Source organism: Puma concolor, chromosome A3, assembly GCF_028749965.1.
Source record: "Puma concolor isolate L17-30 chromosome A3, mPumCon1.1.hap2, whole genome shotgun sequence".
NCBI lineage: Eukaryota > Metazoa > Chordata > Mammalia > Carnivora > Felidae > Puma > Puma concolor.
In genome coordinates, this window is record NC_141669.1 from 39,086,478 (window position 1) to 39,102,671 (window position 16,194).

Sequence of the window (16,194 nt, forward strand, 5' to 3'; positions counted from 1 at the left end):
CCATGACGAGGGCTGTGACCTCCTGAACACCTCGAGATTCAGAATCCAGAGGGAGCCCTGCATCTGCCCATCTTCTTGGTGGGGCAATTGTTCACACCAAATGGCAGGTTTGGAAACTTGGACATTAGGGAGCAAGAGAGCTATCATATTAAAGGGCTTCCTATAATTTATTTAGAACAAAATGGCATGCAACATTCTAAAACTGACTGGACCACTGGGGTTAGAATCAGATGCTTCTGGGATTCAGATTCTAGCTTTGCCATGTGTGGCTTTGGGCCGATACTTAACTTCTCTGAACCTCTGTTTCTTCATCCATTTGTGAGGACAGAAGAATGTTTGTGATGTATGCACACAGCCTGGCTTACAACAGGTGATGGGTAAAGGGTGGCTATTGTTACATTTTTACAACCAAATCACTTTGTGGAAGTAACTATGTGTTAAAACTGTCAGCGGACCCGTATGGCCCAACACTGGAAAAAACGTTCACAAGCATTGAAAAGTGGTGAGATTTCACTCATAAACTTTCTTTTACAGACATCCTAGAAGCCATTTTGGATAAAACAGATTCACAAAAGAGTGTAATAGGTCAAGGAGAAGGGACACGCTAGCAAGAAAGCATTTTGCAACCCATGAAGAGATAAGGGTCATTTGTGAAATTATTCAACCTCACCGGGGATCAGATTATACTATCCAACTAACAGACTTTCTCTTTCACGCTCTCCTCCTTCCCTCCCTTCCTTTCTTCCTTCCTCCCTCCCCCTCCTTTCCCCTCCCTCCCTTCCCCCTTCCATCCCCCTTTCCTTCCAGCCTTCCTTCCTCTTTTTTTTTTTTTTTTTTTACTCAGAATAGCAAGGATGACAAGGATATTATGAACAAATACACTTAAAGATGGCTACCCATAGTCTAAAGGTATGTCTTCCTTTTTTTCCTCCTTTCCTTTCTTCCTTTTCCTCCCTCCCTTCCTCCTTTCCTTCCTGTTTAATTTTTTGTTATTTATTTTAGAGAGAGAGAAAGGGAGAGTGTGTGGGGAGGGACAGAAGGAGACAGAGAATCTGAAGCAGGCTCCATGCTGTCAACGCAAAACCTGACATGGGGCTAAAACCCACAACGTGAGCTCATGACCTGAGCTGAAGCGGGGTGCTCAACCAACTGAGCCATCCAGGTGCCTCATCCTGTTTTACTGTTTATGACGGAAAATTTAAACATGCACTAAAGTGGAAAAGAAGGCAGGATGATGGACTTCCATGCACCCATCACCAGCTACAGTTATTTTGTCAATGATCTTGTTTTATTTATTCCCTTGTTCCAGTAACACTGCTTTGCTACAGCATTTTAAAGTAAATTTCAGAGGCACCTGGGTGGCTCAGTCAGTTAAGTATCCGACTTCAGCTCAGGTCATGATCCCCCTGGTTCATGAGTTTGAGCCCTACATCTGTGAGTTTGAGCCCCACATCAGGCTCTGTGCTGACAGCTTAGAGCCTAGAGCCTGCTTTGGATTCTGTGACTTCCTCTCTTTCTGCCCCTTCCCCACTCAAGCTCTGTGTCTCTGCCTCTGTCTCTCTGTCTCTCAAAAATAAATAAGCATCACGAAAAAATAAATCAATAAAGTAAGTTTCAGACATCCTCTCTCCTGTATTTCAAAATGAAATCTCACTGGGGCACCTGGGTGGCTCAGTCGGTTAAGTGATCGACTTCGGCTCAGGTCATGATCTCAGGGTTCGTGGGTTTGAGCCCCGCGTCAGGCTCTGTGCTGACAGCTCGGAGCCTGGAGCCTGCTTCAGATTCTGTGTCTCCCTCTCTCTCTGCCCCTCCCCTGCTTGCACTCTGTTCTCACTCTATCTCTCAAAAATAAATAAATGTAAAAAGAAAAAAAAAAACAAAAAGAAGAAGTCTAACATAACCAAAAGGCAATCATCACACCTAAAAAAGATTCCTTGATATTAAAGATACGCCTGTTTAGAACGTGGTTTGGTAATACTCATTGAGAATATATACATACACTTTGACACAGTAACTTTGCTTCTTTCTCTGTTTAATTACGGAAAAAATTTATTCTGTGGCCTAATTTGCAAGAGAAAAAGACATAATTGGAAACAACTTGAACATCTAACTGGTAAGTACGGTATGAACATACAAGCGTGTTTGTAAAGTTTTTTTTTTTTTAAGATTGTATTTTTAAGTAATCTCTACATCCAACACAGGGCTCGAACTCATGAAGGATATTTATAAAGTTTTAAGGCTGAATGGCGATGCTTATTGCTAATGCAACGAAGACCAAGCAGCGTTTAAAATTACATATTCAGGGGCACCTGGATGGCTCAGTTGGTTAAGCATCCGACTCTTGATCTGGACTCAGGTCATGATCTCATAGTCATGAAATTGAGCCCCGAGTTAGGGCTCCCCGCTGACAGCACAGAGCCTGCTTGGGATTCTGTCTCTCTCCCTCTCTCTCTGCCTGCCCCCCTCCACCTCTTGCATAGTCTCTCCCTCCCTCTCCTCTCTCTCAACAATAAACTTAAAAAAATAAATAAAATTACGTATCCAGTATGAGATTTGTAAAAATGCCTATAAAAGGTCTCTCCGAGCACTGACAATATCTTAGATGCTGTGCAGTGTTTACTCAAAAGGTGGGAGCATTATGAATGCCTCTTACAGATGAGAAAACTGCTGTTCAGAGACATGAAATCACTTTCTAGAATACCTGTCAGGTGCTAGGTAGTAAACTCAGGCATGGGTGGAGCCCTAGATTTGTCTGGCTCTACAGCCCAAGGATCTGACCGAGCATCTGCTACGCTGGGAATCAAAATGTTACCAGTAGTTACTGGCTGAGCAGTGGGATTAGAGGTGATTTCTTTTTCTTCTTCGTGCTTTTCTTCACTTTGCAGCATTTTCCACTGAAGGTATTCATTTTATGTTAGCAAAAAATATGTTCCGACTACATATTTTAAATTGTGTATTTAAAAGTTCAGGGAGAACATATTAGGAACATGTGCTATACAAAGAACTAGCATGGCCAATGTGCAAAAAAAAAAAAAAAAAAAAAAAAAATCCTATAAACTGATAAGAAAAAAGATAATTCAGGGTAAAAGATGTGATTCAGAAACCCAATGGCAAATGATATAATAAAGACCATGGGAGTGCCCGGGAGGCTCAGTTGGCAGTGTGACCAATTTGTCTCCAGCTTAGGTCATCATCTCATGGTTCTGGGGATCAAGCCCCAAGTCAGGCTCCTTGCTGACAGAGTGCAGCCTGCTTGGGATTCTCTCTCTCACACTCTCTCTGCCCCTCCCCCACTTGTGTTCTGTCTCCCTCTCTCTCTCTCTCTCTTTCTTCCTCTCTCTCTCTCTCTCAAAATAAACAAGCTTAAAAAAAGAAGAGATCCTGTATCTCACCAGTACCCAAGTAATGACAAATTAAAACCACAATGAGGTAGCATTTTCTATTTATCAAATTAGCAAAAATCAGAAGGATTGATAATGTCCATCATAAGGAGATGGGGATAAGAGGCACTAGTACCCACTGCTGGGAGGATGGGGGCACTTCTAATGGTATCATTAACAGCAAACACCCACCCCATCAGACCCAGCACAAACCCAGCCCTTGTAAGACTCTTACAGAAATAAAAGCAGCCAGGGTCTATGTTCACAAATTGTTACTGCTGTATTATTTGTAGGAAGGAAACTGGAAAAGCCTCACTGCCCACAAATGAGAGAATCATTCAATACGTCACAATCCATCAATTCAATGGAATATCAGGCAGCTGTTAAAAAAAAATATATAATTAGGTCTGTCGTGGTTTGTGAGATCGAGCCCCACATCAGGCTCTGTGCTGACAGCTCAGCTCCTACTTGGGATTCTCTCTCTCTTCCTCTCTCTGTCCTTCCCTCATTCCTACTCCCTCTCTCTCTCAAAATAAATAAATAAACTTTAAAATAATAACGATAATTGCATCCGGGGTGGCTGACGGGCTCACTAGGTACAGCATGCAACTCTTGGTCTCAGGGTCGTGAGTTCAAGCCCTACACTGGGCATGGAGGCTGTTAAAATCAAACAAACAAAAACAAAGAAAGAAAAAACAGATCTGTAAGTGATGGCTTGTGAAGAGAAACGGAAGGTGCAGAGTATTGTGTATGACCTCATTACTCAAGCATGGTCCCCTGTCCGGAAGTGCTGGCCTCACCTGGGAGCTTGCTGGAAATGCAGAATCTTGCCCCTGTCCTAGACTGACTGGCTCAGAATCTGCATTTTAACGAGAGTCCCTGGGGAAGCACTAGGTCTCTGGTGTGATTCCCATGGGAAAGCCTCCTCAGGTTTTGTGGCAAAAATGGACAGTCGTCCACCCCAATACACCCTCTCCTTCTATTCTGCTGGCTTCCTGTTTTTCACCGGCACATGGCCACCCAGGATGAAGGTATATTTCCCAGCCTTCCTTGCAGTTTGGTGGGACCATGTGGCCAGGCTGTGGCCAAGAGGGCAGAACTGGAAGGGAAGAATGTCATTTCTGCATTGTGCCCCTAAGAGGGCATATGCATGTTTGCAAAAGCACCGCTGAGCAAGAAGGAACGTGTAAAATGACGCCCTTGAAGTGGTCACTGTGGGTGGCTCCAGCGTGGGACCAGTTTGCAATCGCACTCAACATCCAGACAACTCTGGGGAACGTGATTTTTCCCATTTCGTAAGTAAATGCCTGCAGCAGCAAGAATCTTTACAGCAGGACGCTCAACTGACACGGATTCCAGCCTCCGAAGACGCCAGTTTTCCTTCTCTCCCTCCATCCTGCCCTCCTTCCCTCATCCCCTCCTCCTCCTACAGGTGGGCAGAGATGAGGTCCCAGGGCAGGCAGGGCGCAAAGTAGAACAGGCAGGGCTCCTGGATCATCTTCCACGGCTTTATTTTCACTTCTCCTGTCCATTCTCCAAGGGCAGTGGGGGATTGCCTGCTGAGAGGGAGGGTTTCCACAGTGCCCCTGCGGGCGCCCCACACTTCCTACTGGTAAAATGGCATCAAGGGCCCCCATCGGTTCAAGACGGGGAACTTGACTTTGTGGTGATGAGGACAGAGGCAGCCAGGCAGTAGGAAGTAGCCTTTGCCCTCCTTGGCGGCAGGCTGGCGCTCGGGCTCCAGGAGGCACGGAAAGTGGGCGCTCTGGTGGACGCGGTTGGGATCGCCCTGGGCCAGGTACAGAGCGTGGGAAACCGGGTACACGGAATGGCGGAGACCGGTGAACCTGCCTTCGCCCTCTGCCGTGGTCGCCCGGTCTTGGTCTTGTGGTGGGAAGAAGCCTGGGAGTCCCAGGTCTCTGGCGGTCATGGGAGGAGTTTTGAAGGCGGGGTACCCATCCTCTAGCTTGGGCTTGGAGCTGGGGATCGGCCTGTACAACTCTTTGTCCCGGAGCTGGGCATCCAGCTTCACTTGCTGTGGAAATAAATCACACATGAACTGAGAGCTGAGCTCGGTGAGAGGCCAAGCTTCCTTGGCCTCATCCTCCAGGGAGCACACTTGTCTTTATTTAAAAAACATTGGGGGCGCCTGGGCGGTTCAGTCCTTTGAGTGTCCTACTCTTGATTTGAGCTTGGGTTGTGATCCCAGGGTGGTGGGATCCAGCCCCATGCTCCGTGTGACGCCCGCTTAGGATTCTCTCTCTTTCCCTCTGCCCCTCTCCCCCACTCATGCTCTCTCTCTCTTAAAAAAATTTTTAATTAGGGGCGCCTGGGTGGCGCAGTCGGTTAAGCGGCCAACTTCAGCCAGGTCACGATCTCGCAGTCCGTGAGTTCGAGCCCCACGTCGGGCTCTGGGCTGATGGCTCAGAGCCTGGAGCCTGTTTCCGATTCTGTGTCTCCCTCTCTCTCTGCCCCTCCCCCGTTCATGCTCTGTCTCTCTCTGTCCCAAAAATAAATAAAAAAAAAAAAAAAAAAAAAAAAAAGTTGAAAAAAAATTTTTAATTAGTTTTTGAATGGTAATGTATATGACTGAGGGCAATACTGAAATAATACAAAGGGTTTTTTAAATTTTTTTATTAAAAATTTTTTTGTAATGTTTTATTTATTTTTGAGAGAGAGTGCAAGCAGGGGAGGGGCAGAGGGAGAGAGAAGGGGACAGAGGATCCAAAGCAGGCTCTGTGCTGACAACAGCAAGCCCAATGTGGGGCTTGAACTCATGAACCTCCAGATCAGAACCTGAGCAGAAGTCAGATGCTCAACCGACTGAGTCACTCAGGTGCCCTTCTTCTTCTTCTTCTTCTTCTTTTTTTAATGTTTATTTCATTGATTTTTGAGAGAGAGAGAGTGAACAGGGGAAGAGCAGAGAGAGAGGGAGACAGAATCCCAAGGAGGCTCCCCTCTGTCAACACAGAGACTAACTCAGGGCTTGAACTCACAAACTGAGAGATCATGACTTGAGCCGAAATCAAGAGTCAGACGACTAACCGACTGAGCCACTCAGGTGCCCCATGTATCTTTTTAGATATAGTTTATGTACATATAAACATATAATGAAGTTCCACACACCCTTGGTTTGTACACAAATGCACATTATAATCCCACTCTGCACTTTGCTTCCACCAAATACTATATCCCAGAAATTGTCCCCTTTGTTTGTCTAGACCTTATTTTTAGGGGCGAAACCTCGAAATAGGAAAGGATTTCTTAAGACTTCAAAAGAGCAGATGATACAGGGAAAGATGCTATATTTTGCCAATAAGAATTGGGTAAGAATTGTGATTCACTGAGAGGAAGTGAAAAGATGAACCACAGCCTGTGAACTTTTGCCACTTTATATAACTAACGAATGAAACATGTCTAGAATATGTAAAGAACTCCTACAAATTAATAAGAAAAAGACAAACATCCCACTTAAAAAAAAATGGGCAAAAGGCAGGACAGACATCTCACAGAATAATAAATATCCGGAAACATGGGATCACAAGAAAATATTATTTCAAACCAACCAAATCAGTAAAACTCTGCAGGTCTATCAATACCAAGTTTATGGCAAGGTTGGAGAGTTACAGAACTGACTGTCTCTGCTGCATCGATGTAACAACTTTGGCAAATAGCGATGTTACCTGTGACCAGCAATTCCACTCCCGGGGCGGTGGATACATTAGGCTGTGCAATCGGCATTGCAGCACTGGGCAGTGGGGAGGGGTAACAAAAAAGTAAAAACCCAGATGGCCAACGGGACAGGCATGGTGGCACATTCATGCAGTGTAGTACCACACAGCAGAAATCAATAATATATTATATAAAATACAATGTTCAGCAAAACATAAAAGTCACAGAAGAGGATGAATAGTATGATCCAATATATAATAAAGCTCAAAAGGCAAACCTAAACAATTTGTTTAAAGGGACACATACATATAGAGTAAAGCTATTTTTTAAAGAAACACACAAGGGAGGGGAGCCTGGGTGGCTCAGGTGGTGGAGCATCCGACTCTTGATTTGGCTCAGGTCATGATCTCACGGTTCGTGAGTTCGAGCCCCACGTCAGGTTCTGCACTGACAGTGAGGAGCCTGCTTGGGATTCCCTTTCTCCCTCTGCCTCTCTTTCAGAAATAAATAAATAAACTTAAAATAACACACACACACACACACACACACACACACACACACACGGGAATGATTAACCCAAAATTCAGAATAGTGGCTACGTCTGGAGGTGGGAGGAGGTGGGAGCAGGGAGGGGCTAACTAGGGCTCTCTGGTATTTCTAACGTGCTGATAATGGATACATTGGTGTTTGTTTTGTCAATGTTATTTAAACTGTAAACGTATATTATGTACACTCTTTTGCATGCATGACTTAGAGTTGATGTACATTTTTTTTTTAATTTTTTTTAACGTTTATTTATTTTTGAGACAGAGAGAGACAGAGCATGAACGGGGGAGGGGCAGAGAGAGGGAAGCACAGAATCTGAAACAGGTTCCAGGCTCTGAGCTGTCAGCACAGAGCCCAATGTGAGGCTCGAACTCACGGACCGCGAGATCACGACCTGAGCTAAAGTCGGCCGCTTAACCAACTGAGCAACCCAGGCGCCCCTAGAGTTGATGTACATTTTAAAGCATACATACCCACAAAACATACACATAAAAGACTTCTTTAGATCTCCTGGGTATCAGATATTGTTCTAAGTAAGTGCCCCCAATATCCACGCTCATAATACAAATGCAGTAAAGATGATTTCAGTCGGCCATTGAAGAAAAGACAAGACCGAGCGACTTCTTACCTCTTGTAGTGTGACCCTGGAGTATTTGCGCTTCCCGTAGGGTTGATAGTCAATCATGTAAGAGCTCTGGTATATATCTAAGTCCACAGGGGCCTAAAGGGCAAGGGAGATTACAAAACAAGAGATCCCGTCTTGCCATTCTTCCACCTAAAGGCAGTCGTGGCTTCTCATGGTCTACAGGACCAAGCCCCACTTTTGGGCTTGGCATTCAGAGCCCTTCACGATCCGGCTTCTACTGACCTTTACCACCTCATCCCGCTTGGCTCCCCTCCATGCCCTCAGTACACCAGCCTCGCTACAGTCTACTCTTCACAGGTGCACATGCTCTTATCTCCCGCCGGAAACACCAGTGGTACTCCTCACGGACTGGCAAACTCCTACACATTCTCCAAAACCCAGATTAAATTTCGCCCCAAAACATCTATCCCACCCCTTCATTCCTCACCTCCCCCAAATTAAACTTTTTCTCCTCCGCTTTCATGCAACATTTTACGTCCCTTGTTGCAGCACTTATCATGGCGAATTGTAATGGATTTAATGAAGCACACAAGGTTAGGACCTAATCTTGGACATCTCTGCAGCCTCAAAACCCAGCACAGGGACCGACACACCCACGATACCTAATACATGCATGCTGAATACGTAAATGAACCCTCAGAACATTGCAAATCCTTAGCTTTCCCCTACTGGTTAAAAAACAAGGGGCGCCTGGGTGGCGCAGTCGGTTAAGCGTCCGACTTCAGCCAGGTCACGATCTTGCGGTCCGTGAGTTCGAGCCCCGCGTCGGGCTCTGGGCTGATGGCTCAGAGCCTGGAGCCTGTTTCCGATTCTGTGTCTCCCTCTCTCTCTGCCCCTCGCCCGTTCATGCTCTGTCTCTCTCTGTCCCAAAAATAAATAAACGTTGAAAAAAAAAAAAAAAAAAACAAGGAAAAAAACCTCCCACCATTTCAGAATGATCATCATAGGGATCCCCAAAGCGTCTGGGCCTGTTTGTTAAAGCTGCCCAACCTCGAAGTGGCCACAAGGGACAGACAGAAAGCCACAACACTCACCTGTCTGGAGTACACCACACCTGCCATGGCAGATGACCTAGACACAGACAAGTTGGTCAGCCCTGCTTCTGTCACATGCCAGGGAAACAGCCATTGTCCCCAAAGCTGTGCCAACCGAGCACAACTGCCCCAATCCTCTCAGCCCCACCCTGCACATGACTCAGTCACCCAGGGGTTGATGGCAGCAGGGATCAATGGGCAGGTGGACAGGGGTCCTGGGACAAAGGGGCATGAGCAGGCCCCAGACCGAACCTGAGCCGATGAGAACATCGGATTCACCTCTCAAGCAGGGCAAGTCGTGTGCTGGTAAATATTTAACAACCACCTTTGGAGGCAAATAAATAAGCGTTTACCGATTTCTGCATTTCTGTCGTGCAAATGCTCCCACCATGGCCCATTTCAAGCTACCCACATAACGCTGCACTGAGGAAGCAAGCCACGGGCCTAGGACTTACAGGTGCCCTGATTCAGAAGCACAAATCATGTTTTCCAGCAGGGATCGGGAGCATCCAGGGTGAAGAAGGTTCTGCATTCCCAGTTGAATGATAGCCACAGGTAGGTCCAATCCTGCCCCTCGACCCCCCCCAGCCCTGAAGTTTTAGCGGGGAGCCTCACAGCTGGGCACTGGGGAGCAATCTGAGCTCACTCTGTCTTGTGTGCATGGACCCCTAGGCTCTTGACTGGTACTCCATTTCATTCCCATGGAACACAGCCCCGAGCCTATTCCATTCAGTGGGCTGTGACCCAGTGGGGTGGTTGCCAGACCTCAAAAAGTCCCTACGCCCCCCTCCTTTTTGTGCATAAAGAGCTCCCCTCCTGGGGCTGGGGGCCAGCTTCAGTGCAAACAGCACCTACCCCTCCTTCTACCAAGCAGATGACGATGTTCCTGCCCTTCCAGCTCCAGGTGCCCCTGCCTCGTGAAGAGTCCTGTCTCTGTGCCCCACCACCACACCTGTCTTTGGGATGAACCCTGACCTGTGTGATGCAGGCTGCTTTGATCACAGCCCCTGGTCATTGTGATGGGTGACCAGCTCACCTCCCGGGTGTCTGCCCCTGACTCAGCCTCTCAGAGCAAGTCACTGATGTTCCAGCACACCCGAGCCAGCATGAGCTCTAGCAGCAGCACTGGAAGGTACATGGGAGGCGGGGCCTTTACAGTACTCTACAGTTGGTCGTTTCCAGGAAAGGAAGGTAAACAGAACCCCACATGGATTTTGACATCAGACATTGCGTGACTCAATCCACTGCATACCATAGCCCCTTCAGGCAGGCCTCTGTTGGCTGAAAGGCTGGCTTGTCCATCCTCTGTCAAAATTTCACCCTCTTTCACGCCCTTTAGGATGGCTATAATCCAAAAATGAAACGTAATAAATGTCGACAAAGATACGGAGAAACTGGAGCCCTTGTGTGCCCCTGGTGGGAATCGGAAGGTGGCACAGCCACTGTGGAAGACAAGATGGCGGTTCCTCCAAAAATCACACCTAAACAGAATTACCATATGATCCTGCAATTCTTCCTTTGAGTGTGTGCCCCAAAGAATTGAAAGCAGGAGCTCGAACACATACTTGCCCGACCATGTTCATGGCAGCAGTATTCACAATAGCCAAAAGATGGAAACAACCCCAATATCCATCAACAGGTGAATAAATAAACGAAACGTGATATATACACATAATGGAATACTATTCTGTTTTGTAAAAAGTTAAAAATTGTTAATTCCAGTGTAGTTAACATGCGGTGTTATACTTGTTGCAAATGTACAATACAGTGAGTCAACAGTTGTATACATCACTCAGTGCTCCTGACAAGTGCCCTCCTTAAACCCCATCAGCTGTTTCACACATCTCCCGTCCACCTCCTCTCTGGTAACCACCAGTTTGTTCTCTATAGTTAGGAGTCTGGTTTTTTTGGTTTGTCTCTTTTTCCCTTTGTTCAAATATTATTCAGGGGTTTTTTTTTGTTTTGTTTTTTTTTAACGTTTATTTATTTTTGAGACAGAGAGAGACAGAGCACGAATGGGGGAGGGTCGGAGAGAGAGGGAGACACAGAATCGGAAGCAGGCTCCAGGCTCCGAGCTGTCAGCACAGAACCCGACATGGGGCTCAAACTCGTGAACCACGAGATCATGACCTGAGCCCAAGTCAAACACTTAACCGACTGAGCCACCCAGGTGCCCCTATTATTCAGTTTTAAAAAGAAGATAGGGCACGTGCTGCAACACGGATGAACCTTGAGAACATTACGCTAAGTGAAATAAGCGAGACCACAAAGGACAAATATCGTAGGATTCCACTTATAAGAGGTGCCTAGAGATGTCAAAATCAGACAGAGGGGCGCCTGGGTGGCTCAGTCAGTTGAGCGTCCGACTTCAGCTCAGGTCATTATCTCGCAGTCTATGAATTTGAGCCCCAAGTCAGGCTCTGTGCGGACGGCTCAGAGCCTGGAGCCTGCTTCCGATTCCGTGTCTTCCTCTCTCTCTGTTCCTCCCCCACTCGTGCTCTGTCTCTCTCTGTCTCGAAAATAAGTGAACGTTAAAAAAAGACTTAAAAATCAGAGAGACAGGCAGGAGAGTGGTGGTTGTCAGGGGTTGGGAGGAACGAGTACAGAGTTTTAAGAAGATAAAAACTTTCTGGAAATGGCTAGTGGCAATGGTGGCACAGTGTTGCAAACATACTTAAACCACCAAATTGTACATTTAAAATGGTAAATTTTAGGTTATATATATTTACCACAATAAAAATTAGTCACTCTTTTTTTTTTTTTTTTTTTTAATTTTTTTTTTTCAACGTTTATTTATTTTTGGGACAGAGAGAGACAGAGCATGAACGGGGGAGGGGCAGAGAGAGAGGGAGACACAGAATCGGAAACAGGCTCCAGGCTCCGAGCCATCAGCCCAGAGCCCGACGCGGGGCTCGAACTCCCGGACCGCGAGATCATGACCTGGCTGAAGTCGGACGCTTAACCGACTGCGCCACCCAGGCGCCCCTAGTCACTCTTTTTAAGGGCCACCTCTCCCATGAAGCTCTCCTTGTTCTCTTTACTAGACGCTTTTCATTTATCCAACCAATATGTATTGAGCACTATTTTGTGTTGGGCACCGTTCTGAACTGTGCAGATTCAACAGTGAGCAACATTCCGTCCCTTAGGCCACCACGATTGATTCAAGGAGAGGCTCGTGACCCAAGGTGGGCTGATGAGCATCATGCCAGCTCCTGGCAAAGCATCTCTCTCTTTCCGAGATAGCAGGCACTAAGAACTGTTGGCGCCTGGAGCTGTCCGAGGGCATCTTTGCCACCAGTCGAAGGGAGCCTGGCCAAAGAAGAAAATGAACAGGGAAAAGAAGACCTAAGAGATGGAGACAGAAAGTGACTGTATCATGAGGACACCAAGCCCCTGGATACAACCATGCCTGAAGCTTAAACTACATTCAGACATTGCAGTTTGTACGAGCCGATATATTCCTTTTGCTGCTGAAGGCAGTTTTAGTGGAGTTTGCACGACTTACAGCTAAAACAGTTCCAACAAATCCAAGGTTGGAGAGAGAAAGTAGTTATTTCTCCTAGCAAACTGTGGTGTCCTTCAGCTAAAGAACTTGGTGTTAGTCACCTTTTTATCCCTCAGGGCACTGTCCCTTAGATGTAAGAATTTAAGAAGTGCTTGTGAATGTAATAACACTGAAGGAAATGGTAAAGAACTCGGTAAAGAATGCAATCGCGGCAGAGATACAAGCGGAAGGGACAGCCGGGCCACAACAAGAGGCTTTTGTGCCTCAAGGATATAGTTCCAGGAAAATGAAACCAAGTGGAGTCCTGACTTCAAATCCTGATACTTGGTATCTTCACGCCTTTGGGTAAACCAGGTAAGTTCAGCAGAAACCAGTTTGATCATCTGTAAAACAGGTAAGTGATTTCCACCTGAAATGAATGTAGAAAGCCAAATGGATGGGGCACCTGGGTGGCTCAGTCGGTTGAGCGTCCAACTTCAGCTCGGGTCATGATCTCACAGTCTGTGAGTTCAAGCCCCGTGTCGGGCTCTGTGCTGACAGCTCGGAGCCTGGAGCCTGCTTTGGATTCTGTGTCTCCCTCTCTCTCTGACCCTCCCCCGTTCATGCTCTGTCTCTCTCTGTCTCAAAAAATAAACAAACATTTAAAAAAAAAAATTAAAAAAAAAAAAAAAAGAAAGCCAAATGGATAATAAGTCTGTGACGGTACTTGGTGGCTCTTCATGCCAGTGTTTACCCATGTTTTCTGAGTCTCTGCTCTGGACCAGACGTTGTACGGGGCCTGTGATCAGAGTGGTGACATAAAACAGAAGTGGTCTCTGCCTTCATGAAGTTACAGCTTAGCGATAGAGAAATATATTATATAAGTGAGTCTTTAAATACAACGGTGACAATGCCGTCGAAGAGAAGTTGGGTGCGGGGACCTGATCCAGTCTTAGAGGGGAGACCTGTGCCAAGTAGTGACATTATAACTCAGTCCTAGGGAGGAAGGCGAATGCTCTGGCCTGTGTGACTGCTGTAGGACTCGAGGGAGCCCTGTCTTGTGTGGAAGACAGAGGCTGCTCTACTAGGGCAGAGTGAGGAGAGACAGGTGCGACTGACTCCAGATGAGGCTGGGGTGGGGGTGGTTTGTCCAGTGGGGTACACGGGGATTGGTGGGTTTTATCCTGAAAATAATGGGAAGTACTGGGGAATTAAAGCAGAAGGATGAAACAACATATCAAAAAGATCACTGATGGACAATGGCCTGGGCCGGGGGGGGGGGGGGGGGGGGGAGGGGGGGGCGGGGAGGGTGAGATAGGATCCAGGCAAGGAGTTTGCAGGCCACTAGCTGATGTTGGCGGCTGGGACAGGTCAGAGGAGATGACAGTGATAGGGAGAAGAATGGGCAGATTCAAGAGGCATTTTGGAAGTAAACTCATAGAATTTTTTCAATGTTTATTTATTTATTTTGAGAGAGAGAACGCAAGCAGGGAAGGGGCAGGGAGAGAGGGAGAGGGAGAATCCCATGCTGGCTTCAAACTCAGTGCAGAGCCCAGTGTGGGGCTCGATCTCATAACCTTGAGATCACGATCTGATTTTAAGAGTTGGACATGTAACCAACTGAATCGCCCAGTCACCCCAAACTCTATAGAATTCATTATCAGGAATCAGCAGGAGCAAGACAGAAATATCAAAGATGGTTCCCAGATTTGGGGGATGAGCCGCTGGGGGTTGGTCCCCCTTTGGCAAGGTAGGAAACTCCAGCAGAGGAGCCAGCTTGGGGAGTAAGACAAATATTGCATTTGTGCGGCCTGTGTGGCTTCCAAGTGGGTAAGAGAATCTATAGCCCCCAGAAGAAAGGTCTGGACCTGTGATACACACTCTGGAACTGCTGGTGACACAGGCGGTATTTGAAGCTAACAGAGAGGATTTGCCACGTTTGGGGAGCATAGCTCCCTCCCACACAGCCCTGCGGTGCGAGCCTGCCCTAAAGAGCTTTCTTCTGCCTCTCTAAAAGGGCAGCAGGAAGGGAAATAAGGCCACGGGAGTGAAAAGGTGAAGGGGTCCATGTACTCAGCCTTTTTTTTTTTTAGTTTCTGGCATTTGCCACTTCCACTGCGGTCAGGTTTCTGCAGAATCTCTGGGCTTCAGAGTTCATGGAGCAACGTCAATGCATTAACCTACAGGAGCAGGGCCGAGGCCTCAGATGGGCCACCCCATGGCTAGCCACCGTGGGCAGGTTCACGCCGAGAGCCTCAGTGCCCCCATTTCTTCCTCCATCTAGGCTACAACATAGCTACGACGTGTCGTAAGCTCACACGGACGCACTGCTGGATCGCCATGTACCGATGTTCAAGTTCCCACGGTGCAATCCCTGTTGTTTTTCTGAAGCAGCACAGGTAAGTTTCTCATGGTTCTTGCTGTCTCCTCCAGCAGCATGAAGGGGGATCTTTTCAACATTGGTAAGGGATGAAAAATAAACCAGAAAACAAATCCTGTTTGTTTTTTTAAAGCCTAAATACGGGCGTTGGGTTCAAATTGTATAGAGTAAGACAAACTACGTGGCACGCTAGAAACCAACATGAGTGTGTTTCCAAAAACGTGGTTAGGGTGAAGTAAACGCTTAAAAGCACACACAAATATATTGTGTGGACAGCAATCAATAAGCAGAATCCACAAAGCACAGGGCACACAGAAGGCTCTCAACGAGATCCTCCCCTCCTTCCTTCGGTGAGAACATTCACCTCTCTATCTTCATTTCCTTTTTGAGAAAATACATATGGACACGGTTGGATGACAAAACTAAAGGAGAAAAGTAGGTACAATGCCTTGGCATCTGAGCTGGTATGCTGTAGGAGCCTAATTATCGTAGCAGTCATTCATTTGAGAGGGAATCAGTTTGGCTCTTTCTGGAGGGAAAGCTGGGCCCCAAGTTTCTGTCTATGCAAATTCAGCATGTTAATATTGTTAAATCACAGGAGGAAATTCTTTTCCCAAACCAGAAGCCTTCGAGTTCCTCCAGGCTTATATTAAAGGGATTACAATCCATTTCCTTCCTAATACGGCTAATGCGCTATGGGAAGCCCTCAGGCCAGGGATTAAAGCATTTATGCCTTTAATTAGGAGCAAACCTTCCCTTAGAGCCTGAAACACAAACAGCAAGTCGACACTACAAAGGCCTCCTCCCAGAGCAATGGGGATACCGATCCCTCTCCAGGAGCCAGGAGCCTCCAAAGGGCTTAGCAAACTCCCGCCTTTCCCAAACAGGGTGCCTCAGCTGGGAGGGCCCTCAGCAGAAACGGACACCCCTTCAGGTGAAGAACAAACAAACAAACAAAAACAGATCCTGTGGAGTTAATCAGAATCAGCCCCTGCCGCACAGCTCAGGGGGCAAGAGGCCCCACATCTTCGGGAGGGGGCCGGAGGGGGCCG

The 16,194-nt window shown here is 46.9% G+C and overlaps 1 protein-coding gene and 1 long non-coding RNA gene across 6 annotated transcripts in view; one reads left to right on the forward strand and one right to left on the reverse strand.

The window, feature by feature from the left end:
• Positions 1 to 4,874: 4,874 nt before the first annotated feature.
• Positions 4,875 to 16,194, reverse strand: part of SPMIP9 (sperm microtubule inner protein 9) — a 66,452-nt gene continuing 55,132 nt past the window's right edge. For 2 of the 5 annotated variants that reach the window (XM_086699833.1, XM_086699830.1), the window contains 3 exons: positions 9,279 to 9,315; positions 8,227 to 8,319; positions 4,875 to 5,415 (listed from right to left, as the gene is read on the reverse strand). In XM_086699833.1, the coding sequence (XP_086555959.1) occupies positions 4,987 to 5,415; positions 8,227 to 8,319; positions 9,279 to 9,305 (549 nt within the window). In that variant the 5' untranslated portion in view covers positions 9,306 to 9,315 and the 3' untranslated portion in view covers positions 4,875 to 4,986. Of the gene's footprint in view, positions 5,416 to 8,226; positions 8,320 to 9,278; positions 9,316 to 9,733; positions 10,248 to 16,194 lie in introns of those variants that run through there. The other 3 variants (XM_086699829.1, XM_086699831.1, XM_086699834.1) reach the window with 3 other exon arrangements.
• Positions 10,320 to 15,155, forward strand: LOC147582389 (uncharacterized). Its single transcript, XR_015248705.1, has 3 exons — positions 10,320 to 10,469; positions 12,323 to 13,137; positions 15,047 to 15,155. It is a non-coding gene; the product is annotated as an uncharacterized LOC147582389 (long non-coding RNA).